The sequence below is a fragment of the Cyprinodon tularosa genome, unplaced genomic scaffold, assembly GCF_016077235.1.
Source record: "Cyprinodon tularosa strain WSP-4 unplaced genomic scaffold, ASM1607723v1 ctg134, whole genome shotgun sequence".
In the NCBI taxonomy this organism is placed as follows: domain Eukaryota; kingdom Metazoa; phylum Chordata; class Actinopteri; order Cyprinodontiformes; family Cyprinodontidae; genus Cyprinodon; species Cyprinodon tularosa.
Genome location: NW_024038158.1, coordinates 286,129 through 313,293, shown reverse-complemented (window position 1 = coordinate 313,293; position 27,165 = coordinate 286,129). Strand labels below are relative to the sequence as shown.

At 35.4% G+C, this 27,165-nt stretch overlaps 1 protein-coding gene across 33 annotated transcripts in view; it reads left to right on the top strand.

Annotated features, from left to right (window-relative positions):
* The first annotated feature begins 3,003 nt into the window (after positions 1–3,003).
* neb (nebulin) overlaps positions 3,004–27,165 on the top strand; it is an 86,645-nt gene continuing 62,483 nt past the window's right edge. For 26 of the 33 annotated variants that reach the window (XM_038277729.1, XM_038277727.1, XM_038277719.1 and 23 more), the window contains exons 1-42: positions 3,004–3,111; positions 3,799–3,843; positions 4,072–4,157; positions 7,036–7,080; positions 10,489–10,596; positions 11,314–11,421; positions 11,533–11,637; positions 11,721–11,825; positions 11,951–12,055; positions 12,695–12,799; positions 14,504–14,608; positions 14,692–14,799; positions 17,023–17,139; positions 17,260–17,361; positions 17,459–17,566; positions 17,666–17,770; positions 17,877–17,975; positions 19,628–19,732; positions 19,819–19,926; positions 20,051–20,164; positions 20,254–20,451; positions 20,551–20,658; positions 20,751–20,849; positions 20,933–21,037; positions 22,169–22,276; positions 22,383–22,694; positions 22,779–22,985; positions 23,077–23,181; positions 23,278–23,385; positions 23,478–23,789; positions 23,875–24,081; positions 24,167–24,271; positions 24,350–24,457; positions 24,544–24,855; positions 24,944–25,150; positions 25,231–25,335; positions 25,451–25,558; positions 25,668–25,979; positions 26,075–26,281; positions 26,378–26,482; positions 26,579–26,686; positions 26,773–27,084. In XM_038277729.1, coding sequence (XP_038133657.1) covers positions 4,092–4,157; positions 7,036–7,080; positions 10,489–10,596; positions 11,314–11,421; positions 11,533–11,637; positions 11,721–11,825; positions 11,951–12,055; positions 12,695–12,799; positions 14,504–14,608; positions 14,692–14,799; positions 17,023–17,139; positions 17,260–17,361; positions 17,459–17,566; positions 17,666–17,770; positions 17,877–17,975; positions 19,628–19,732; positions 19,819–19,926; positions 20,051–20,164; positions 20,254–20,451; positions 20,551–20,658; positions 20,751–20,849; positions 20,933–21,037; positions 22,169–22,276; positions 22,383–22,694; positions 22,779–22,985; positions 23,077–23,181; positions 23,278–23,385; positions 23,478–23,789; positions 23,875–24,081; positions 24,167–24,271; positions 24,350–24,457; positions 24,544–24,855; positions 24,944–25,150; positions 25,231–25,335; positions 25,451–25,558; positions 25,668–25,979; positions 26,075–26,281; positions 26,378–26,482; positions 26,579–26,686; positions 26,773–27,084 — 5,676 coding nt within the window. In that variant the 5' untranslated portion in view covers positions 3,004–3,111; positions 3,799–3,843; positions 4,072–4,091. The remainder of the gene's footprint in view (positions 3,112–3,798; positions 3,844–4,071; positions 4,158–7,035; positions 7,081–10,488; positions 10,597–11,313; positions 11,422–11,532; positions 11,638–11,720; positions 11,826–11,950; positions 12,056–12,694; positions 12,800–14,503; positions 14,609–14,691; positions 14,800–17,022; positions 17,140–17,259; positions 17,362–17,458; positions 17,567–17,665; positions 17,771–17,876; positions 17,976–19,627; positions 19,733–19,818; positions 19,927–20,050; positions 20,165–20,253; positions 20,452–20,550; positions 20,659–20,750; positions 20,850–20,932; positions 21,038–22,168; positions 22,277–22,382; positions 22,695–22,778; positions 22,986–23,076; positions 23,182–23,277; positions 23,386–23,477; positions 23,790–23,874; positions 24,082–24,166; positions 24,272–24,349; positions 24,458–24,543; positions 24,856–24,943; positions 25,151–25,230; positions 25,336–25,450; positions 25,559–25,667; positions 25,980–26,074; positions 26,282–26,377; positions 26,483–26,578; positions 26,687–26,772; positions 27,085–27,165) is intronic. The other 7 variants (XM_038277698.1, XM_038277705.1, XM_038277695.1 and 4 more) reach the window with 7 other exon arrangements.

Genomic DNA, 27,165 nt, shown 5'->3' with positions numbered 1-27,165 from the left:
CATGAAAAAAACTGCCTGCTAAACAAGCATCTCTTTTAACATTTTTTTTATTTTTATTCTTTCCTTATATCCTCAAATATTAATCATAAAAGTAAATAGCTAAATTTGATACATGCTCCACGAATGTCACCCTCCTCATTTATTGGCACCAATAGGAAACATGTATAAATAGTTATTGAGACTCTCTGGCCTTAAGATAACACGTTTGGCTGCAGAAAGTCCTGCAGATTTTCTTTCACTCCTACCATTTTCCTCACTGTTCACTTTAATAAGTTGCCATTCAACCTTACCTTTGTACCTGTAGTTTTAAATCTCACAGTAGTTGATCTGGCTACAGATATGACCATAAGTAACTATGTCAATGTGACCATTCCTTCATTTTTTTTATTTTTTTTTTTATTTCAGAACCATTTGCAGTTTGGCGTATTTGAAATGTGGAAACCAGAGCAACCAAAGACGACCACCAAGATGCAGTATGATCAACAAAAACACCCAGAAAACCTCAAACCAAAACACTTAAACAACACTAACCAACTTTTCTTATAATGGAAATTTAAGTGACGTACCAACAAAAAATATGATACAAATAACGGGAAATTTTCCTAAAAACAATTCTGATTGAAGACTGCAAAACATTTTAGTGTTGCTAAGTAAATGTTTCTTAAATTAAGTGCATTTTTCTTTTAATTGAGCAGGTAAGTGAGATACTTTACCAATGGAATAAGACAATTTACATTTAAAATAAGAAAAACCAACTGCAATCTCTTATTTCAATTGCATCATATCTAATTATCTTATTTTTAGCGTAAAAATATTACTTCCATTGCTAATTCAACTTATTTACCCACTCAAAACTTCGAGCCATGGCATCCTACTGTACATGAACATTGGGGGGTCGATTTGTTCATGTGTCAGGGTGCGCACACAGGGGGGAGGGACAAGTAGGCGACCATGATTGACGTGTCATGGAACCAATCGGACCGTCTTTTGTGATTGGTTGGAGTTAGTCATAGATTTCTCACTAAAGCGGGGAACATTTATTTTAGTTTCAGTTCCATACCTTCTATTTCACTGCTTGCTAAGTGACTGTGGGGAGATCTTTAAGCCACATGGTAAAAAATGCATTAGAAAACTGGACCTTTAAGGGTGAATACACTTTTATTTGAAGAATTTCTTACTCATTTTAAGATTGTTTTTGCAGTGAACTGCTTACCTTTAGAGACCCCTTGATTTGTAAACCAAACCCACCTCTTATTTTATCTACGTATAAATCCAGGTATTCTGTAAAGGGCTCAGTGGTCTATAAGGGAACATTAAACAGCATCATGAAAACCAAGGAATACAGCAGGCAGGGCAGAGGATATGTTATGGCTCTCCAGAGAAGGGTCAGGTTGTGGGAAATCTAACAAAGTACGGTTCAATCCATCACTGAGAAACCACTGCAAAAACAAACTATCAATAAGTCAGCATTTCTTAAATGAAGTGTCTTTATCCTTAATTTAAGTAGGTAAATATGATGATTTCCCAATGGAATTTAATTTTTCACTCTTAAAATAAGATAATAACACTTTCAGTTTAGGTCTGTGAATGCAAAACTGACAAACTGAACAAAAAGACAATCAGAAACAGCATATAGGCCTGTAGTAGCTCTGGAGCTGCATGAATCCACTGAAAAAGTCCAGCCTTTGTGGAGGACTGACAGCAGGAAAGCTATTTTTGAGACAAAGCAGTTGTTACACTGGAAAAACGATCTAAAAATAAGTAAAAATTTCTTAAATTAAGGGTATTCACCCTTAATTTCAGTAGGTAAATGAGATAATTTGCCAATGAAATAAGTATTTTGTCTCTTATATTAGGACAATTAGATAATATGCACTTTCAATAAAACAATGCAATTGTTTTTTCTTACTTTTAATGTAAATTGTATTGTTCCATGGGCAAAATGTTTCTTTTACCTCCTCAATCCAAGAGCAAATGAATAAATGACTTATCTAGATTTAGATTTTTTCCAGTGTAACAGTTTCCCACAATCCAAGTATGAGCTAACTTGAAGAAGTAGGCGCTGTGATCAGAAAAGTTAGGATAGAAAATGTCCAACTTGTAGATTTCTTGGGGTGGTGTAGAACTAACCTCACTGATACAACCTTTTCAAACACATAACAGGGTGGTGGCAGCATCATGCACTGGGAATGTTTTTTTCTGCAAGAAAAGGGAAGCCAGTTAGAATTGTTTAGGAGATAGAAGCTGCTAAACATTTGAGGCCTTGTTGAAGGTTTACCTTCCAGTAAGACAGTGACCATAATAGAGCAAGAGTAACACTACTCATTAGACTGGCCTAGTCAAAGTCCAGAGATAAATCCAGTTTGAGCACCTTTTAAAAGACTAGAAATGATGTTCAGTGATGTTTCCTGTCTGAGCCTGAGCTCTTTTTAAGAGTGTAATTTTTAACCACTGGGAAAATTATGAATCCTTTCCTTCCGCTTCACCCACTTTGCATCAATACATAAAAGGTAGCAAAAAAAAAAAAGAATGCTTCGGTACTTCTGCAAGGCACTTTATTTGTGCAGCAGATATTTTTTTTTACATTTAACTTAAAAAAAATGTATAACAACATTTTACAACCCAAAAGCGTGCAAAGCTCTGACTTTGTTGACCTGATTATCGACAGGATGCAGCCAGCTGATGGGCGACCTCATCAGAACACAGCTATGCCAGCTCTGATGTTAACCTTCTCCAGATACACATTTAGTTTTAGTTAAAAAAAACAAAACAAAAAACAAAGATGTTAGATGTTTAAATTGGCCTAGTTTGCATGACCCACCAGGTCACAGAGCTTTACTGTTGTGTTTTTGGGACTTGACAGCTAATGCTCCTCTGGCCTCCTCATAACTGTACCACTGATGCGTTATTCTCGACAGGTGCTCCTTTCTGAAATGATCACTTCGGTATATTTAGATTTTGAAACCTGAGAGTTCAGGCCTCTGATTGGTTGTGTAAGCCACATGATAACCTGGCTAGAAAGTGCAGCTGTGTGCTGTCGCCCAGCGTTTCTCTGGAGGGAGGCTGGGAAGGCTTTGGCGGCTTGGGAGACCATTAAACATAACATAACTGGTAAGCAAAGGAAAGGATAAATCAACAAAAAAAAAACGTGTTTTTATACCACCTGCATGGCTTTCCATCTGCTCGGACATCCACTTTTTTTTTTTTACTGGTTTTTGGATCTGGAAGGAGCCGGCTATGGATTAAGAAGCAAGAAAACTTTCTTATATTTTTAAGGAATAACTTAACAAGCAAGAACTTAAGGACTAAAGGAACATCAGACCCAGCTTTGGATTTACCTGAAATCACTTTGTGATCACCGCTATGATCTCTTTTAAAAACCTGATGTCTATTTTCTCCTTTTGTGTCAGCAATCTTTCAAATGTTCTTAGTTTTACAGATACAATTTAAGTTAATTTCAAGATATAGCAATCAGATGCTAAAAAAGGTAGTTAATATGCCACCCTATATATAACCTGCAGCCTCAGAAGGCATTGCATGTCCGTTTGCTAAACTCAGTCAGCCAATCAGGTCCTGGCATTGGCTTACATGTCAAATAGCAGAAAGCCCTGTTGGGGCAGCTGTCGCTAACCTTCAGGAGGCACCATTCGCTCAGCTGTGTTGTGGCATTTAAAAGGGGGGGGGTCTTAAAAACCTCAGTATTGCAGATAAAACTCCTCATACTGCTTTTTTTAAATATGTATGCATTGATAAACACATCTGACTGAGACGTTTCACACATTTTGTTATTTTATTCAGGTGTGTGGCAAATCACAGAGTTGGAATCAGACTGAGGCGCAAGTGGCAAGTGAAGCTTCCTTACTATCAGGACATACAGTAGAAATGTATCACCGCTGTTTCTCCATATACTCTCAAAACTAAGCTAAGAGGAGGATGTTTAAGCAGTCAATGATAATTAAAACTGTTTTTTTTAAAAGGTTTTTAAAAGGAGACAAAGAACATGTATGTTTTAGAGTAATTGATGCTTCTGTTGTTGCTAATGGCTGAAAATGTAATCTCTGTTTCGTTCAGAGCTTTTAAATTTTGCCAAAATGGCAGACACTGGAGATGACTATGAGGAATTCGAGGAGGAGGAAGAGGAGGATTTTGTGGAGCAGGTAAGTGAATTTCTCATTTCATGACTCGTCTTTTCCAGTTTTTATTGTCATCAGAATAGGGAAAATTTGCAGGATTAACTTGTTTATAGTTTGTGATGCTAAGGGAAATCTTTGGGGTCTCATTTCCTTCTTTTTATTAGAAGTTTTGGAGCAAAACCGTACGTGTAAAGGGTTTAAAGTTTAGGTGTTTTCGCTGTTTTCTAGCGTCATATTTGGAAAATATATATTTAAAATATAACTTAGAAATGTCAGAACAGAAACATTTGTTTGGTCTGTGTAAATCCTTCATGTGTGACATTTAAGTTGTATTTTTCCTCCTTATTATGTGAATGAAGCATATACTTGCAATCCAGGATGTTTTATGTTTGATTACTGATGTGTTATTGTCTCTGTTTGTTGTCTCCGTGGCAAGGGTTGATGAAGGAGTGAAAGCAGAAGGCTAACTATTAATCCTGTATTTCCACTGGAAATGGGGTTAAAGTTAGTCTTGTATTCCATATTCTTAATGTTGCTGATATCTTATAGGGGAGCCTAAACGACTAAGCTGTTTATTTCTGTTGGCTGAAGTGCACCAATTATTCATTAATCTATTCATTTCATTTTTTATTTTGTCGTTTTACCCCCATATAACGTATCATGGAAAATATTTGCCATCTTTGCTGCAAAGATGCAAATCATTTGGGAGGTGGGACACATGGACAGGTGTGAAATTAATACGCTCTGATTTCACTAGTACTTTCATCGATGCTATGGAGAAAAAAAAAGCATTTTTGTGCATAAGATCTAGAATGGCCTGCTATCCGATCTACAGAATGGGGAGAAACATATGTTTATTTAGAAAATACTCTATCTTGGTATTTTAGAAGTAATTCAATGTTTAAACACTATATAGCAAATGTTTTATGCATATTAAATATGAATAATTCCTTTATTGAAATGCTATATCTGTTATTTGATTTTTTTTTAAGATTTTTTATTTTTATTTTATTTCCATCAAGAAACTTCTTTGACCTAAAAAAAAAAATGCATCTCAGAGATCTCTAAGTGGCATTCAGACAAATTTAGAATTTGACTTCTCCAGCACATAGACGGACGCAGACGTAAAGGGGGAGAGTGTGAGGGATTGAAAATGAGACGAGCTGCGCTGTAAATCATGCCCCAATATATTCTCTACATGCTAACCTTAGTTATGAAAGTTGGCTTGGTAGAGGGGGTCATATAAAAAAACACTGTAGGCGATGAATAACAGTTAGCGCACATTGTGTTGTAGGGATATGGAGTTGGTCTCCACCTCTGGTTCTCTCCTGTCTGATAGATTTGGATATTAAGGCCTTTTGCAAGTGTTGATCTAAATGACTGAGATGTTCTTTCTCTCTGCTCTGGTTATCTCATCCAGCTGTAGGTAAAATTTTCAGGATTTTATTTAGCTGAAAATAAAATATTAGAACTAAAGATGAAAAGGTAAAACTGAATACTCTAAAAAAGTAGTTTTCATTTGGGTTACATGAGATCCTTTACTTTAAAAAGTCTGCAACTTCTCAAACTTTTTTTATATATCCTTTTTTATAATGTTTGGACCTGTTTTGGAGGAGGATGGATGCTTACTTAGTAGGGATGCAGGATATTCTGTGCACATTATCTATATCAGCCGATATTAGCTTTAAAACTAAACAGAGGCCATTCAATGTACTGTAGCTCATTGATATAAGGCACAATCTTTGTGACAAATAATGTGATAATTAGGTTTCTGGGGCCGAACCGGTGCAAGAGTCTCCTGCAGGAGAGATGCTGATGTTTTTTAAAAGTTTCAGAGCCATGTAGCTGAACAGTTATTTTTAATAACAGAAGAGGAAAAAATTATTTTTGCAAAAATTATCGAAAATTATTATTGACATTCCAATATATCCCTTATACTTAGTTTTTTTGTTTGTTTGATTTTTTAAATGAGGTGTAAGGTCCAGTTAAGTGTGGCAAAAAATTATTTCACAATTTGTCTAATTTCTAGCTCAGAATATTATTTTTTAGAGTTACATTTTGCTCTTACAATAAAAAACTTTTTAGTTTCTAGATCATTTGAAACATTATTTAAATAATAAGTTCCTAAATGTTTATAGCCAACCATATTTCTCTAGTTTAAATTTTTACATTTCTTTTCATTTTTCTTCCAAAAATAAAAATCATGTTACATATTTTGCATAATCTTCATTCAAAACTCTTAGTTATGAATGAGTCAATCAAATAAAAAGCAAAAGGAAACGTTCCTTTTTGAAAACACCAAAGTGAACTTCCTGCAGTAGTATGATCTCAGTTTGAGATAATTCTAAATCGCTTCTGTAATTAAGATAAAACAGTCCATTAAAGTCCTTTATTCAGATTATACAGAGTCATACTACTGCTGTAGCAACTGATCAACCAAAGCAACAACGTGTGAAATAAGAAATAGAAATTTTCTCATCTGGTGCGTCTAAATTTATTGCAAGGATAAAAGATTGTGAGCAGCATGGCTCAAATGACAGATAATAATAATGCATTTGATCCTCTGTTTAATAGAGGAGCTCAGGTCACCTGCTGTCGCAGTGACATCATTGTTTATTTGTAGCTGGGCTTTTTCTCCCGTCTACAGCATTTCCAGTCGGTAGAAGGCTTTTTTACAGAATGCAAAAAGAAACTAAAAAAACTATATGATTTGAAAATGTTCTCTTCTGTAGACAGATGTATCTTACATAACATATAAATGAATAAAAAAAAAAAAGCTGGAGGCATTAACTGTTTAATACCAGAGCTGTGGGAAAAATCACCCTCAGTCCCTATGCTGTTTCTCCTATTACTTTTCTGAAAACCGCCAAATTTCTTCCATATTTTGTAATATGTCGAGCAGATTACAACCACAACGTTCTCTGAGCATCATACTCAGTCCTCTCAGGTAAAACACCTCCTCCCAAGGGACAGCAGTTCAAGCAGGGCAGGACGATCTTCCCTGCATGCCTGAATGAAGGAAAATGTTCTATCCAAAGTTAATGCATGCTCAGTTTAACCTTGCATGGTTTGTATGTAACTTGTAAAAACCACTTGTAAAGCTTTAAGCCTTAGAGAAAGAGTATTTTTTTTGTTTATTGATGAAGTTTTGATTCACTTGTACGGTAATTAAACAGCTTCATAAACCATTCATATAGAGCTTTCTACTTATTTTTTAGTACACCTTGTTAAACCTTAAACAAAATACTTTTTTGTGCTTTACTCTGGGAAAAAAATCTATTTAAGTAATTTTTTCTTAAAATAGGTGCATTTGTTCTTGGATTGAGGAGGTAAAAGAGTAATTTTACCAATGGAACCAGGCATTTACACATAAAATAAGAAAACTCAACTGCATTGTCTTATTTCAAGTACATATTATTTAATTATCTTATTTTAAGTGTAAAAATACTGATTCCATTAGCAAACTATCTCATTTACCTACTCAAATTAAGGGTAAATACACCTAATTTAAGACAGTTTTACTTATTTCTAGATCGTTTTCCCAGTGTAGCATAATCAGATACGACAAAATAAAGAATCTAAGTCTAAATCTAACCTTTAATCAAGTACTTTTAAAGCTTTGCTTATATATACACTGGAAAAACGATCTAGAAATAAGTAAAAATGTCTTAAATTAAGTGTATTTCCCCTTAATTTGAGTAGGTAAATGAGATAGTTTGCCAACGGAATGAGTATTTTTACTCTGATAAATAAGATAATTAGATAATATGCACTTGAAATTAAACAATGCTATTCTGTTTTCTTATTCTTAGTGTAAATTGCCTTGTTCCATGGCAAGATGTTTCTTTTACTACCTTAATCCAAGGGCAAATGCACTTATTTTAAGAAAAAAATAACTCGTCTAGATTTTGATTTTTTCCAGTATATGCTTTACATTTTTTTTGGCCAGTTTAAAGGGACTTTCAATCATCCACATATCCTCATTTCATGTCGATATATTGTGATGCAGAGGCCCATAATACCATTTAACATAACAAAGAGACATGCAAACATATGACATTTTAATTAAAGTCACAAAATCACTAAAAGAGTGCAAATGTTTACCAAAACTTGTCAATATGCAGATCTTGAATCAGCTGGAATGATGAAAACCGACTCTGAGCAAGGACTTATGTTTTTAGATATCCTCACCTGAGATCACAACATTGTGAGGGATGTTTTAAGTTGTTTATTTTAAGTTGTTTTGATAGCCAAGCTGAATAATAGTAAATGTCCTCAAACATCATCTTGCGTTCTGGGAGCTTGGTAGCTACCTTGAAGTTTTGCTAATATTTAGGCCCTGTCCACACAGAGACAAGGTGTTGAAACCAGTAGAACTCAGTAGTCTAGTTGTAAAAAGAAAAAAAGTGGGATGGTGTTTTTTTCTTTTTGGGAGCATACATAGCCTAATTAATATAGTCTATTAACCTAAAGCAAAATGCATGCTATGGTTGTTACATGTCAGGTACGCTGGTCATGGATCTTGACCAAGGCACCTTACAGTAGAACTGGCATGGCTATCACTGCCCCAACATACTTACAGTAGTAACCATTTAAAATTTCCACACTTTCTTTGATGGGCCCTTGGCTGATCCTTGGCTAGTCCCCTAAAATTCCTTTTTAAACATCTGAAATATTCTTTCTGTCATGATTTGTGGAAATTACGATCTAAAGAGAAGTATTATCTCCTGGTCAGAGCCTGTAATTCAGTGAAAGGGTGGAGTCAGAGTAAAAAAAATATGCACGACCAGGAGAAGACCAGTGGCTGGAAGTTGGAGGGGATTTTGCTGCCATTCGGGTGGCTTTTCACTGGGAAGGGACATTTTAAATGGCTGCTAATGTAATGACAAATGCAGAGGAAAAATGTCCTACTGGGATCAGCTTCATAGTAATTTTATTTATTTTGCTGAGGCTGCTCGTAAGCCCACAGCCTGCCAATTGTTGAAAGGGCAACATTATTGCCATTACTGTTAATATATGGTAGAAATTTTACACATTCAGTAATTCAGGATGGTGATTTAAGAAGGGGGGGGGGGGGGGGGGGGGGGATTTTTAAGATTTTTTTAAGAAGGGGGATGGCATGGTGGAAACTGAGTAAGATTCTTGGCATCTGTGATGATCTACAGGGGCATCTGACCTTAATGTATACAAGCATTAAACGTGAAGCAGAAGACACTTCGGTGGTGCTCTAATTGCATTCTGGGTAAATGTAGCATAACTCCCATGGCATTAGCATGAGGGAAAGAGAATCTAAAATAGGTGGAATCAGTGACACTCTTGCCAACTATTTGACTTAAGTGTTTTTATTTTTTGTCAGTTTATTTTCAAAAAATAATCAAACTTTATTGATCTCACATTGGAGAAGTTTACCTCTGCATTTAACCCATCCCCTTGGGGAGCAGTGGGCTGCCATCGTGCAGCACCTGGGGAGCAGTGTGGGGGTTAAGGCCTTTCTCAGAGAGCCAGAGTGGCAGTGGGGTTTGAACTCACAACCTCTGGATTCCAACCTCTGTGCCCTAACCACTAGGCTGCCACTCCAACTGTAACTCTATGCTGATCACTTAATTGTTTAGTTTTTTAATCATGTTGGGCTTTTTTGTCTCTTTGGGTTTGTATAAATTGGTAGAAAACAAATGATGTTCCTACATTTTTTGGGGATTTTATCACTTTTTATGCTAATGCTATAGTTGACTCAAAATGCACAGCTATGGTAATTTTCACTGTGTTCCCACACAGTTTTAACATCCTTCATCTTCAGTGCGATTTACATACTTTCATCATATAATGCAGGCATTCATGTTGAATGAATTTAATAACTGTTGGCTAGAATTACTTTTTGTGCTGAAGGTAAATAAGTAGAGTAAAGGATAAACTCTAGCTTGTTAGTTCAGAAGGATACTGGCCTCCCTCAGTGCATCATGTTTTATTTCATTTGCTTTAGAAAATCTTTTCTGCTTTCCTGGCTGTTATTTTTGCTATGATTGATAAATCTGTAACAAATCCGTACAATGCAAAAAACAATCTAGAACTAAGTCATAAATATTATTATGCTGAATCTGAGCAGGTAAATAAGAGCATTTGCCAATGGAATGAGTATTTTTACTCTTAAAATTAGACTTGAAATAAGGAAATGCACTTGCTTTTTCTTATTTTAAATGTAAATTGTCTTGTTCCATCTGCAAAGCTTCTCACTGTCCTCCTCAATTCAAGCAAAAATTCACTTATTTTAAGATTTGCCTTATTTAGATATAGTTTTTTTTTAATGTAAAAAATAAAAGAAAGCCTAACTTTTTTCTGTTGCTTTTTCTATGTACAGTCTGGCTTGCCCACCAGGAAAGTCAGAAAGAAGGTGAAAGTGGATACTTCCAAGTTCATGACTCCATATCTGGCCCACAGTCAGAAGATGCTGGAGCTTTTCAGCAATGTAAGGCATCATGACTTATAATTACTTGTTAAGTATTTCTTTTGGTATTTTTTTTATATATATTTTTTTTTTACTTGTCTTTGATTTTTTTATTTTTAAGTTAGATGTAAGGTCCAATTAAGTAGAGCAAAACATTATTTATTTCACTATTTGTCCTGTTTCAAGTTTAGAAGTTTTGTTTTTACAGTAAACAAGTTTTAGTTTCTAGATCATTTAAAGCATTATTTAAATAATAATAAGTTACCAAATGTCTATATTTCCTCTACTTTTAGGTTTCACATTTCTTTTTGTTTTGTTTTTTCAAAAAATAAAAATCCTGTATATAATTAACAGATATAATTAAACAATTAAATTAAAAACAAAACGAAAAAAGTTTTCACATTGTATAAATGTTCACATTTCATTTTGTGTTTTTTTTCCCCAAAAATAAAAAAATCATGTTAAATATTATGCATTGAATAATGTTCATTTAAAGCTCTTAGTTATGAATGAACAATTAAATTATAAACAAAAGAAAACATGCATTTTTGAAAGTAAACTAAAGTGAACTTCTTGCAGTAGTATGATCTCAATTTTAAATCAATCTAAATCATTTCTGTAATTTAGATAAAACAGTCCATTATATTACATTATATTTCAGTACTTTTGTATATACCGGTATATTTTTTTATTTGCCTTTCAAATGGAATAATTTTCTTATTACTGTATCTCTGACAGAATAAATACCGCCAAGCTTATGACTTGTCCAGAGGGACGCCTCCCGCTCTGTCCACTGACACCCCTGAACTGATCCGTATTAGGAAGGCCCAGGAGCAGCTGAGTGAGGTATTACAGATGGCTGTGGAGATTGAAGATACTAAAAGCTTAAGAGTCGTTTGAACAGAAGATTCTGTCTTTAATATACACTATAAAAACGAACCAATCTGTTGCTAACAGGTGAAATACAGAATGGAGGGAAACAAGGCTCGGACAACCAGCTTGTACGGTGGTGATGCTAGGGAGGTTGTCCACGTCAAGCATGTGTCAGAGCTGGTCAGCAAGGTAAATATCCTCTACTAACCAATTCTAAAAAAAATAAATAAGCAGAGCTGACTTTTATATTTCAATGCACTATTTTCCTTTAGGTTCTGTACAGACAGAAGTGGGATGAGACTAAGGACAGGTACCTGCTGCCTCCCGATGCTCCTGAGCTGGTTCTGGCTGTGAAGAATGCTGCTAACTATAGCAAGGTAAGTCCAATGAGCCATTCAATCTATATATTAATTTAAAAATGAAAGGAATTCTGTTTATGAATGAAAAAATTGACCTAATTTTTAGAGTTATGCTATTTGTGAAATAAACAATTTGTTTGCAGAAACTTTACACAGAAGCCTGGGACGAGGAGAAGACCCTGTACTACCCCTACAGTGACAGCCCTGAGTTGCGAAGGGTAGCTAAGGCTCAGGAAGTCCTCAGTGATGTAAGTTGGATACCAAAAAGGAATAAATGGAAACACAATTAAAAACTTCCTAATGTGCTGGGAGCTGTTAAAGATTTAGATACGTGTAGTGAGCAGGAAATGCAGAATAAGTTGCATGTAAATTCCTTATGTATGAAGATTCTAGTTTAAAAAAAATGTAATTTTCTGGTAATTATTTTATGGTTCAGGCATTAAAGGCTTAACGCTGAGCGATTGTTGAATAAAAAAATTGTTCAAAATAGACAAAAATCAATGCAAAAGGCTGAACCCCACCTATCTACTGATCATTACCAGTGAAAGCTATATAGAGGTCTGCTCTATATCTGTAATTACAAGATGTTAAAGCTTATAGTATGGATGTAATCAGATTTCAAAGTTAAGATGAATATTATTGGTATTAGTTTTATTTTCTTAATGTAAAGATTTATTGTATTTTTATTCTTCATACAAAAAATAGATATATGATCAACAAAGCATCTTTATAATGCTAGGGAGCATTATTGTAGGTGAATTTGTCATGGTTCCCTGTTATTTCTATTAATGTATTTGACTTTTATACAAATGGTAAAAAAAAAAAAGAAAAAAAAAAGGCTAATTTGAAACCTTTTAAAAATGAAATAAATGAATTTGCCTCCACAGGTTAAATATAAGAAGGGACACGATGAGCGCAAAGCCAAGTACACGTCCTTGGCGGATCCTCCTGAGATGGAGCTGGCCAGGAGAGTTGCCGATCAGCGCAGCGATGTAAGCAGAACTCCATCCAAGTATATTCAATATTGACATATCAAGTAAATGTTAATGAAGCCAGAAGGACTGTTGAGTTTCTTTAACTATATATGTTATCCAAAGCTCCTTTTCAATACCATTTAAAATTTTTGGCTTTGTGCTTTGTACGATAATAGTTTTATGTTTTTAAAGAGCTTTGATGAGTTAATTAAATTAAGTTTATTAAAGCTCAATCCAGTAGAAGAGAAAAACATCTCTGAGTAAAAGTTGGACAGTAAGTTACACCTGTTACTATAACCGATATAAACAACAGACTATGGAGTGAAATGTGCACCCTTATTTTTTGCAGAGAAAATGTTTTTGCAAATGTGCATTTGAAATGTTTTAATCCAGAAATGACATTTTCAAAAGCCTATTATTATTATTATCTTTGTAAGATTAAAAAGATATATATATTTTGATGGCAAAAATAATGTCAATAATAGTGTAATAAACATAATGTCAAAGTAATAACAACAAATGCCAACTTTCCTGAAAAATAACAAAAGGGCTTCTATAAGAAATTCATGATAAACACTGAGAGTGAAATAAACATTTTTTTTGGGGCTGTAGAGGCATTAATGCTAATACTTGCACTTACATATAATATAATTGTTAACTAGGATTATTAACATTTTTAATTTACTTTTTAATTAGCTTTTTACCTTTTTTCTTGACTTGTTAGTTTTTTTTTTTCAACTTAATTTACAGTAGGTAATGTATCATTCAAGGGCTTATCTAATTGGTCAAATGACAAAATCAGATGTGCAGCCATGTAGCAGGATCTGTGCTAAATGGCTGGATATAGATCTTGTGCTCCTAGACCTCACTGAGAGATGGGCGGGGACTCCATTTATAAGTTATAACGGTAACTTGCCCTATAAAGGGTTAATTTTTCAAAAAGTTTTCTTCCTTTTCAATTTTATTTTTGCTGATTTATAGTTTCATTTTTTCAAAACTTGTCTTTATTTTTTATTGAGTTCTCAGATTTTTTTTTTTTCGTTTCAAAATGTGTTTTACTGATCAGCTTCTCTATATGTTAAAGGAGAGCCAATTAAAATGTTGCTGCTAACCCGCATGCAGACCAATAGAATCTTTGCTCCTCACTCCAAAGAAAAGCCGTCCCCCAGAAGGGAAGAGAATGTGACCTGGAAAACACAGTTTTAAAAAAATGTCATACGTAAAACTCAATTTAGAAAAGAGCAATAAAAAAAGGAATTTAAATGTTAAAAATTAACACATGAAAAATAATAAAAAAAAAAAAACAATTTTAGAAAACAGAAAAGTTGCTCTTAAAACCATTTTTTTTAAAGATTTTTCAACTTTCATTTCTGGATGGCATTTTTTTTCACATCACAAAATGTCTAATTTGTGAACAAAATTCACTGAATTGGATAAAAGCTTAGAATATGCCTGTAGCTATGTGCAGTTATAGAAACACGGTAAACAGATATAATCCAACCCTGAGCTGCAGCTCAGAATAACTGACCAGCTGCTCTTTAAACGTTACTGTCTTTACCGAGCTGCAAGAGACAGGCTAACAATAGGTCCAAGTTACTCACATTCTTGGGATTCCTTTGGTTTTTATTGAGCATCCTGAAGTGTTACTATTATTTATCCATTATTTTAGAGAAACAACAAATCCCAACTCTATTAAAACCATTTCTTTGTTTCCCCCCACAGCTTAAATACAAGGAAGACTACAATAAAAACGTTAGGGGTCAGTGGTGTGAGACGCCTTATTTTGACATCGCCATTGCCAGGATGGCAATGGATAATCTTAGTGACGTGAGTATTGTTATTATCATATTATTAACTTTTTTATATACATCCACACCCTGTAACTTAATTTTTTGTCCATATATTTACAGAGAAAATACACTCAAGATTATGAGAATAAAAAAGACCAAATATACTTCATGCAAACCGACACACCTGTGTATGACTCATGCAAGAAGGCCCGTATTGCTGCTAGTGAGGTAAGCTCTAAAAAAAGGTATTTCATTGTTGTTGTTTTTTTTTAGATCGTATTTCATTTGGAAGACATGACAGATAGTTGTGCCTTGTCTCAGAAAGCCGTGTGAGTCACTTTTGATGCAGAAACCCTGACAGTCTGCATGAACGTCGCTGCAAGGATTCACTGCAGTTAGAGCGCCTCACAGGACCAGCATATGACACATTTCTACATCCTTTTTTCTAGTTCATTCTATTACTATCTTTTTTTTATACTCTGGAAAAAAATTATCTAGATAAATGTCTTAAATTAAGTGTATTTACCCTTAATTTGAGTAAGTAAATGAGATAGTTTGCCAATAGAATAAGTATTTTTACTCTTAAAATAAGATAATGCAATTGGGTTTTCTTATTTTAAATGTAAATTATCTTTTTCCATTGGCAAAATGTGTCTTTTACCTCCTCAATCCAAGAACAACTTTTAGTATTTTTACTCTTAAATAGGATAATTAGATCACATGCAACTGAAACAAGATATTGCAGTTGCTTTTTCTTATCTTTAATGTAAATTGTTTTGTTCCATTGGAAAAATTTATCTTTTACCTCTTCAATCCAAGAACAAATGCACTTATTTTAAGAAACAATGAATTATCTAGATTTCCATATTTCTTTCCAGTGTACACTGCAAAAACAATCCAGAAATAAGTAAAAAATGGCTTAAATTAAGTATATTTAGCCCTAATTTGAGCAGGTAAATAAGATGATCTGCCAATGGAATGAGTATTTTCACTCTTAAAATAAGATAGTTAGATAATATTTACTTGAAATAAGACGATAAAATAGTTTTTTCTTATTTTAAAAGGAAATTGTTTTGTTCCATTGGCAAAGTGTCTTACTTACCTCCTCAAATCAAGGAAAAACGCACTTATTTTAAGAAAAAATAACTTATTGAGATTTCTATTTTTTGCAGTGTAGAATGATCGGTTTGGCACCCTTTCTGCTTCAGTTAGTCCTTAAGTAAAAATATGGCTTTATCATGACATGGCATTTATGCAAGATTTAAAACAAGATTTAACTTCATTTTATTTAAAACAGGAAAAGCAATAACTGTTGTGGTAATAGATAAGAATTTTATTGGTGCTTTTAATGTTTTTATTTGGATTGTTGTACATTCACACTAGAAAAACGATCTAGAAACTTGTTAAATTAAATGTATTTACCCTTAATTTGAGTAGGTAAATGAGGTAGTTTTCCAATGGAATGGGTATTTTTACCCCTAAAATAAGATGATTAGATAATTGTGTTTTCTTATTTTTAGTGTAAATTGTCTCCTTCATTGGCAAAATGTCTATTTTACCACCTCAATCCAAGAACAAATGCACTTAATTTAAGAAAAATTACTTCTCTATATATTGATTTTTTTCCAGTGCACTGGAAAAACTATCTAGAAATAAGGAAAAATTCCTTAAATCAGGCCTTTATTTTAGTAGGTAAATAAGATGATTTACCAATGGAATGAGTACACTGAATAAAATAATGCAGCTCTTTTGGCATTTATGTAATCATATTTGGTAACTTTAACACCATTGTTTTATGTCCAAACCTGCTAACATGAAGCAATAGCGTTAAAGTAACTAAATATGATTAAGTAAATACCAAAAACCGTTGCGTCATTTTTTCAGTGTAATTTATTTTACTCTTAAAATAAGATAATTAGATAATATGCGCTTGTAATAAGACAATGCAGTTGCTTTTTCTTATTTTTAAATGTAAATCATCTTGTTCCATTGGCAAAGCACTTACCACCTCCATTCAAGACAAAATGCACTTATTTTAAGATGTTTGCTGTTTGCTTGAGCCAAAATATAAAATAACCACCCACTGTTATATTTTGGGAATAATATTGTAGATTTTATTTTTTATAGAGCATAATGTAAATGATCTGATTCTTTCTAACTAGTTAGGCTCGAAGGAGCCTATGATTTCTACACAAAGCAGCTGAAGATGTTTCCGTGGGATCAAATTACTCTTCCCTGTGATAAAAAGAAAAGTGCAATAGTTCTCTTTCAGCCAGCTGAATGGCAGTGCAGAGCAAGAAATCGGGGAGGGATCACTCTTTACTAAAGATAGCCGGGGAAAACTCAAGTCCTGTTGAAATGGGCTCTAATCTGAAGGAGAAGGATACTAATATTTATATTAAATCATGTGTTCCTCTGTATTCACTCGCATGTTCCTCTTTCTTTTTTCAGGTCCAATACAAGAAGGAATATGAAAAGTCAAAAGACCAGTGTGATTACAATACGCTACCTGCCACAGAGAATCCACTCCTCAGACAGCTCAGATACGCTGGCACCATCCTTAGTGACGTGCGTCCTCTTCCTTTACTTTGGTTTTGTTTTTTAATACTGTCCAATTTCAACAAAAATATGAATTAAAGAATTCACAAATCCAAATATCTGTTTTTTTTTTTGCTGTTTCCTTTACAGAAAGTATATAAGGCCAGCTATGAGAAATCCAGAGGTTTCAGCATCAACTACTGCGACACACCAAAGTTCCAGATGGACTCTGTGCTCAAAAAGTTCTCTGACGTAAGATTCAGTCAAGATTCTCAGACACTACACTTTTACTTTAAATGCCTGTTTCTCTATGACATGCTTCCCTACTGTAACTCCTGGAATATTTTAGGCACATTACAAGGAGAAGTATGAAAATGAGGTAAAGGGTCACTACATTGGCAGCTATGAAGACCTCTATATGCTTCACTGCCAGAAAGTTGAGGAAATGAAGAGTGAGGTGCATATATGAACAGTTGTTCTGTTCAGGTTTCTTAAAATTATTATTTCTTTAATTCATTCACAGAAAATAGCTCTAAACTGCACATTTTTCCCCCAGCATACATATAAAGCGGATTATGAAGACATAAAGACGAGATGCTTCTTTCCTCAAACTATTACACCTGAATACGAGGCTGTGAAGAAGCTTCAGCAGTGCAGTGATGTAAGTAGTAGTTATTGTCCAGTGAAGTGCATCAGAGCTCTGGAACACGCTCTGGTCTACATAGTTGTATGTGTGACACATTGTGTTTTTATTTGGTGGTTTACAGAAAGTTTACCGTCAACATCCAGACACAGTGAAGTTTACACAAGTCGTGGATTCGCCAGTCCTCGTCCAAGCAGCCATCAACGCCAAGCAGCTAAGTGACGTATGTATCATGTTGGATCATTCTGCACATTACAGTTTATTTACTGACATCATAACAGAGCCAATTATACATGCATTCATATGGGGATTAAACTCATGTTAATGTTGGTGATTCTGAATAAATTTCTATATAAAGAAAGGCTTACATACGTACCTGTACTCCCACTGAGATTGTATTAAAATGCTTTACAATCTTTTTAATATAACTGACCTAATATTTGGTTCATAGACTGATTTTTTTATTATGAACTGCCCTAATCTCTTTTCTTTCATGTTAGTATCTCAGTAAACTAAAGTGTTATTAGAAAGAGTAAAGTAAGTAAGTAATGTTTATTTATATTCCTTTCACAGACATAGAGGTCACAAACTGCTTCACAAAATTGTAATGCAAATAAAATACAGTACAAAGCACATTAGATAGATTATTTTTCCCCATCTTCAAAGCCTTTCTTTTGATTATGTTCCCTTTCTACTTACCGCTAATGAAAACATATTTAATTTCTTAGATTAGAATATTACACTGGAAAAACGATCTAGAAATAAGTAAAAATTTCTTAAATTAAGTGTATTTATCCTTAATTTGAGTAGGTAAATGACATAGTTTGCCAATGGAATAAAGTATTTTTACTCTTTAAATAAGGGAACTAGATAATATGCACTTGAAATAAGACAATGAAATTGTTTTTTTTCTTATTTTTAATGTAAATTGTCTGGTTCCATTGGCAAAATGTCTATTTTTACCTTCTCAATTCAAGAAAAATTTACTTATTTTAAGAAAACATTACTTACGTATCTAGATTTCGATTTTTTTCCAAGAAATGTGGAATTAATGTGGAGTATGTCACTGCAAAACGTTCTAAAGAAGAGAAAAATTTGTTAAATCAAATGTATTTATCCTTAATTTAAGCAGGTAAATAAGATAATTTGCCAATTGAATGAGTATTTTTACTCTTAAAATAAAATAATTAGATAATATGAGACAATGCAATGCAATGTTTTGTTTTGTTTTTTATTTTAAATCTAAATTGTCTTGTTTCATTGGCAAAGTTTCCCCCTTTCCCCCTCAATAAAAAAATGACTTAGTTAGATTTATATTTTTTGTAGTGCATAAAAGACTGCTGTTGTTTTTTGTTATTATAAATGTAAATTGTCTTGTTCCATTCAAGAAAAAAAAATTATGTATTTTAAGAAAAAATGACTTAAGATGTAAAGGTTAGCATTTTTCAGAGGGAGTTTTAATGGGACTGACACACTCTGCTGAAGCCCATATCTAATGAACTGAGATGTATCTGTAAGATGCTTTGTTTATTTATGGTTAAATGTTTGATTAAATATCTTAAAATATCATCAACTAGAGCCTTAGATCCAACTCTCCTATTAATGTGGATCACCGTTAACTGTATGCAGTCATCCATGTAGCCCAGATGTCTTTCTATGGGCTCCATGGAAACTAGAGAGCCATTTCTCAGCAGTATAAATAGAAACAAGCATTGGCTCTGTCATCAGATAGGAGGCCTTGGTAAGGAAGAGAGTTTGACAATCTGTGTCCAGTGCTTTACTGCCCTCCAATGGTGGGAGAATTAAATTATGCTTTTTATAACCAGACCGATGGAGTGTAGGTTAGGTTTTAATTTATGCATTTTTCTCTTGCAGCTAAACTACAAGGCAAAGTTTGAAGAGACAAAGTTTAAGTGTAATCTGCCCCCAGATTATCCCTTCTTCATCCAGTCCAGAGTCAATGCCTTTAACCTGAGTGACGTAAGTAATTCCTACAAATCTCTACAACTGAATCACTTTTTATAGTGGTAATTATTTAGTTTCTTGAATGTATATTCTCCTTGCAGAGTTGTTATAAATATGACTGGGAGAAAACTAAAGCAAAGAAGTTTGAAATTAAGGGTGACGCCATCCCAATCCTTGCTGCCCGTGCTCACACAAACATTGCCAGTGATGTAAGTACGCTACAGCATTAACCCCTATCAGTTTTTGCAATTTTTTATCTGTATTTTTCCATTTTAAAATTATATCTTTATGTATTATCATTCTCTTTTTAACACTTATTTGTTCCCCTTTCAGGTTAAGTACAAAAAGGAGTATGAAAAGAACAGGGGACAGATGATCGGAGCCCTTTCTATTAATGACGACCCCAAGATCTTGCACTCGGTTCATGTGGCCAAAATCCAGAGTGATGTAAGTCATTCATTTAAAATCAATGAGCTAAAACTGATTCTAATGAAAAAAGAAATCATGCTTAAACAAAATCCACAATTTATTCACAGCGTGAATATAAGAAGGACTATGAAAAAATCAAGACCAAGTACCATACGCCACTAGATATGATGTCTGTCACTTTGGCCAAAAAGTCCCAAGCAATTTCCAGCATGGCTGGCTACAGGAAGATCAGCCCCAACTACTTTATGCCTTATGACAGTGTGCTGCTGGACCTGGCCAAGAGAGCCAACAGCATCCAGAGTGATGTAAGTGGACAGGTTTTACAAGAAACTGTTTTTATTTATAATGTAAGATATGTCTCTTTATGATGCAGCTAAATCTCTGTTTTGTTTCCTTAATCAAAGAACGAGTATAAGGCTGAATACAACAACTATGTTAAAGGCTCCCCATGGGTGCCATATGGCTCCATGGATGTAGAAAAGGCAAAGAAAGCAGCTGAGATTCTCGACGAGGTACGTGTTTTCAACTGCCTCCTCTTCCTGTTTATATTTGGTACCTTGCGAAAGAATTTAATTAAATGCATCTTTTTCTTTACTTCGTTTAGAGAAAATACCGGCAGCACCCGGACACCATCCCGTTCACAGCTATAGATGACCATCCTATAATGCTGCAGGCTAAAGTCAATCAGCTTCAGAGGAGTGATGTGAGTCTACTGTCCATGAAATGCTGTGATGTATAATAAAAGGAACATTTGTTTATTTTTTTAAACGTCTTTTTGCTCCTCAGCTTTTCTACAAGAGAGGTCTCGAGGAGGTCCATCAAAAGTACTCTCTGCCTCCTGATGCTCCAGAGTTCCTCCAAGCCAAGTGCAATGCCTACAACATCAGCAAGGTGGTGCATTAAAATACATCTATCTATCTCTGTTTAGAGCTATTTAAAGGCCTTTCTCTGCACAGAAATAGAGTCATACTCAAAGGGGAACATACAAACCCAGGGCCCTTTCCCAATCAGACAACAGTCTTAAAACACGACTTCACTGTTGACCCTGCAAACAAAAACTCTGACACCTAGAATCCATAAAAATTAAGCAAACCAAGCCTTTTTTTGTGTAAGCTTTTTAGCTTCAGGCCAAGAGTGGAAATGAGTAAGAAATACTAATATATGTTATGTGAATATAATGTAAATTAAATGAATTTTTTTAATTAGCTAAATTTCATCTAATGATAACTTAAAAAATATATAATTTTTAACAAGTAATGTTATTTCATACCCTAATACCGGTAAGTGATTTTTCAAAAACTGTTGCTAAATTGAAAACAGTGGATGATATTAAAACAGTGGTTTTCAAAATAATTGTTTTTATTATTATTTCTGCCACTGATTTGTTATTGATAAGCAACCAGATTATGGAAAGGTGCAGCAAAGTCATTTTGCAGCATTTTGCTAAATATAGAACACTTCAATAATGAAAATGCAATGATTTTTTAACAGCACATGTTGTAGATCGATTTCTAACACCGTTCAATTTTAATACTGTTCTTATTGCAAAAAAAAAAGAGCCAGCAGTCTGTAGGCCTCTGTAGTAAGGCCACTTTCTCCAGATAAAAAGTAGTGCTTGTTCAAAAGCATGTTTTGACAAAATTCATAAGTCTCGTTGGAGTAAAAAGTAATAAATGAAACAATACATTAAGATTTAAAATGTTATTCCTTAGGTGCCTAATGTTGCTAGTTGGCATCATATCAAAATTTACACTCATGGGATCTAATTAATTAATTAAATGTTGTAAAACCCTGCTGGATGAATCCATACTTAATTTGTAATCTGCGTTTTTGTTTTGTGCACATTTGGAAAAAAAAAACCATAATCAGACATTGACCTTAACAACAAAGCTACAAAAAAATTATTCAATGGTTTAATAAGCACAAAGTTTACCAATGTATACATTTTAAACATGTTCTTGCTTGTTTTAGTATTCTTGTAGTTTCTTTGACCTTTATTAATGTTTCAATTTAAAATTTCAGAACTTCTACAAGTACGCTTGGGAGGAGACAATCGCTAAAGGTTACGACATGAGGCTGGATGCTATCCCGATTGTTGCTGCCAAAGCAGCCAGACATGCTGCCAGCAACGTAAGTCATCTGAAAAGGGATTTAATACACCATACTTTTGATATACTGGCTTTTTTTCCCAACAACACACAATTTCCTAAAATCTAGTTTGTGCTTTTATGCTCAGGTCCAGTACAAAAAGGCGTATGAGAAGGAAAGAGGCCACCATGTTGGCTTCCGCAGCCTGCAGGACGATCCTCTACTGGTTCACTACATGAATGTGGCAAAAATACAGAGCGACAAACTTTACAAGAAGGACTACCACAAAGCAAAGCTGAAGTACCACACCCCAGTGGACATGATGAGCATGGCTCATGCTAAACATGCCACAAAAGTGCAGACATTTGCTGGCTACAAGCAGCACCATCACAATTATTTTCTCCTGCCTGATGCAATGAATCTTCAGCTTGCTCGCACCATGAACTATAATGCCAGCGACGTAAGTTTACGAGATCACAGAAATGCTTTTGATGTGAAATCCACCAAAACTCAAATAATGTTTTGGTTTCTCATATTATTGCAGAACAATTATAAAATGGATTATGAGACCTCCGTAAAAGGAACAGGCTGGATTCCGATCGGTTCCCTGGATGTGGAAAAAGCCAAGGCGGCAGCAGCTGCTCTGGATGAGAGAAAATACAGGCAGCATCCTTCTACTCTCAAATACACCAGCGACATGGACTCCATGAACATGGAGCTGGCTAAAACCAATGCAAAGATAATGAACATGGTAAGAAGAGGGCAATCTCATCTCTTCATTTTAAGCTGCAATTGTCTTGTAAGATATCCATAACCGAAGCTCTTTGTTTAACTCATTGCAGAAGGAATATAAAGCAAGTGGAGAGAAGTTCATGCACACTTATCACCTCCCATCTGATACCCCTGAACTGATGCAAGCCAGGTACAACGCTGTCAACATTAGCCAGGTCAGTGTTTCCCTGTTTTCATGAATCCACAATTCAACAAACAGAAAGAAAATTGTGACTATGATGGTAACATGTCCTGTTGTGTTGTATATGTAGAACCATTACACCTATGCACATCGCCAAGACATCCTTAAGGGACATCACATGAAGCAAGACGCCATTCCAATAGTAGCTGCCAAATCATCAAGAGACATTGCCAGTAATGTAAGTTCCTGATTTTCCTCAAATAATTCAATATTCTGGTGTTTTGTGATATCATCACAACTTTATTAATGATACTATATTTATTTTCTTAGTATAAATATAAGCTGGCTTACGAGAAGGCCAGAGGCCATCATGTTGGTTTCCGCAGCCTTCATGACGACCCTCTGCTGGTGCATTACATGCAAGTGGCCAAGATGCAGAGTGAAAAGAACTACAAGAAGGACTACCACAAGTCCAAGCTGAAGTACCACACCCCAGTGGACATGCTGAGCGTGATTCATGCAAAGCAGGCCTCTACCGTTCAGACCATGGCTGGATACAGGAAAGTCCCTCACAGCTTCCTCCTTCTCCCCGACAACATGCACCTGCAGCTGTGCCGCAACATGATGGAGATTCAGAGTGACGTATGTTACTCTTCAATATGACGTTACATCCTGTGGTTAGAGGGACATAAGACCTCTGATTTTTCTTGTTTGTTTTCCTTTGCAGAATGTCTACAAATCAGAATACAACAACTATGTCAAAGGTACAGGCTGGATACCCATCGGTTCTTTAGATGTTGAGAAAGCCAGGAGTGCCAGAGCTGCCTTAGATGACAGAGGCTACCGCCAGCATCCAAGCTCCTTGAAGTACACCAGCCAGACTGACGACATGAACATGTCTCTGGCTCTGGCCAACACAAAGCAAATGGACAAAGTATGAGCTATTTATTCCTTATGTCAGTTCTTTCAGAACTTGACCAAACTAGCTTTAAACAAACCCTTTATTTTCCTCCCTGTAGATTGCATACAAAGCATCTGGGGAAAAATTCATGCACACCTATCATCTGCCAGCCGACAGCCCGGAGTTCCTCCAGGCTAAATTCAACGCCCAAACCATCAGCGAGGTTTGCGCACCCAAAGTAACGCCGCAGGGTTAACAGAATGCTGTTTGTACATCTTTGTGACACTTTTTCTGTTTACAGAATCGATACAGGCAGCAATGGCTGGAAGATATTGCCAAGGGATACGACATGAAGTCTGATGCTATTCCTATTCTCCATGCCAAGCAGGGCAGACATATCGCCAGCAATGTTTGTATTTTCTATATTCATTCTAGCATAAATCTATTGTTTTAAAAAGGCTTTAATAGCACTTTACATGTAACTTCTTCATTTAGGTTCAATACAAGAAGGAGTATGAAAAGGAAAGAGGCCACCATGTGGGCTTCCGCAGCCTGCAGGACGATCCTCTCCTGGTTCACTACATGAATGTGGCAAAAATACAGAGTGACAAGTTTTACAAGAAGGACTACCACAAAGCAAAGCTGAAGTACCACACCCCAGTGGACATGATGAGTTTGATCCATGCCAAGCAGGCCTCTGCTGTTCAGACCATGGCTGGATACAAGAAGATCCCTCACAACCACCTGCTCCTACCTGACAACATGCAGCTGCAGCTGTGCAGAAATATGAATATAATCTCCAGTGATGTTAGTATTAGTCATATGGACAACTTATTCCTTATATATACAATTTTTAATTTCCAAATAAATTAATGCCGTTTGCTCTTTTTTTCAGGTTAATTACAAATCTGACTGGAACAACTATGTCAGAGGTATCGGATGGGTACCAATTGGGTCCCTCGCAGTTGAAACTGCTAAAGTGGGCGGTGAAATTCAAAGCGAGAGGAAGTACCGACAGCATCCGTCTAACTTCAAATTTAGCAAACTGATGGACTCTATGGATTTGGCTCTGGCTACTGCGAACAACCAGATCATGAACAAGGTTTAAAATCTGAGATGTGACCAAATGCATGCTTTAAAACAAAAAAACAAACAAACATGTTTATGTTTTTTAATGTTTAGAAAGCGTACACTGCTGCCTGGGAGAAAGACAAGTTGACCATCCACATTATGCCAGATTCTCCAGAAATCGTCCTGGCTAAGGCAAATGCTCTGACTTTGAGCGAGGTAAGCCATTTATTTACAAAGGAAACTGATGCTGAAAAATATTAGCAAATTTAAGCTAGATCTACAGTTATTGTTTCTTTTTATAGCTTGTATCAATCTAATTTCTTTTCGCTAGAAACTTTACAAAGCCGGTGTTGTGGAGATGGCAAATAAAGGCTACAACCTCAAAGCTGATGCAATTCCAATTGTGGCGGCCAAGTCTGGTACAACCATTGCCAGTAATGTAAGTTAAAATCAAACTAATTTACCAGATCAGAAATACAGTTTGCAACAAGCGTTCATGCATTACAAACAACTCTATTTTCTCTTCTTTTCTTTTTTTTTTTTACCAGTACAAGTACATGCTGGCTTATGAGAAGGCCAGAGGCCACCATGTTGGCTTCCGCAGCCTCCAGGACGATCCTCTACTGGTTCACTACATGAATGTGGCAAAAATACAGAGTGAAAAGCTCTACAAGCAAGACTACCACAAAGCAAAGCTGAAGTACCACACCCCAGTGGACATGATGAGCCTGGCTCACGCTAAACATGCCACAAAAGTGCAGACATTTGCTGGCTACAGGAACATCCAGCACGCTAATACTCTCCTCCCAGATGCTATGGGCCTGGAGCTTGCACGTAACATGAATACCATTGCTAGTGATGTGAGTTTGCAATCCAAAACATGTTCACTGTACAAAAGCCGTGGATGGATTAGAGAGTAAAAGATCAATTCCTGACATGTTGTGTTTGCTTGTAGTGGAATTACAAGGCTGAATGGAACAACTATATTAAAGGTATAGGATGGGTCCCAATCGGTTCACTTTCAGTGGAAACGGCCAAAGTCGGCGGTGAGATTCTCAGCGAGAGGAAGTATCGTACCCATCCGTCTAAATATAAGTACAGCAAATTAATGGATTCAATGGACATGGCTCTGTCTACTGCCAATAATCAGATCATGAACAAGGTGCCTTATTATTTATTTAAACTCTGACCAATAAAAATCTCATGTTATAGTTTCTTATATAGAAATTATTTATTGTTTTCTTCTTTTTTTCTACAGAAAGCCTATACTGAAGCATGGGAGAAGGACAAACTGAAAGTCCATGTCATGCCAGATGCTCCTGAGATTGTCCTGGCAAAAGCCAATGCCCTCAATATGAGCAATGTACGAATTGTCATCTAAAATTACATTTAAAGTAATACATTTTACCTGAATGAAGTTTATATGCTTTGTTACCTTATTTGGATTGTTTTTTAACAGAAACTTTACAAAGCCAGTGTAGTGGAGATGGCTAATAAAGGCTACAACCTCAAAGCTGATGCAATTCCCATTGTGGCTGCCAAGTCTGGTACTACTATCGCCAGCAATGTAAGTCATCAAAATGTCCATTTATAAGATAAAAAAGCACACCTCTGTGTGGGCTGTGTGATTAAAATTATTTTCCACCCTTACAGTACAAGTACAAGCTGGCTTATGAGAAGGCCAGAGGCCACCATGTTGGCTTCCGCAGCCTCCAGGACGATCCTCTACTGGTTCACTACATGAATGTGGCAAAAATACAGAGTGAAAAGCTCTACAAGCAGGACTACCATAAAGCAAAGCTGAAGTACCACACCCCTGTGGACATGATGAGCGTGGCTCACGCTAAAAATGCCACAAAAGTGCAGACATTTGCTGGCTACAGGCAGATCCATCATACTAATGCCCTCCTGCCAGATGCTATGGGCCTGGAGCTTGCTCGTAACATGCAGTTTATCGCCAGTGATGTATGTGCAAAGTTGTAATCTAAATTTGTTGACTGTGTTGTAGGTTTTTGTCATATAACTGACTATTCCCTGTGTTGTCTA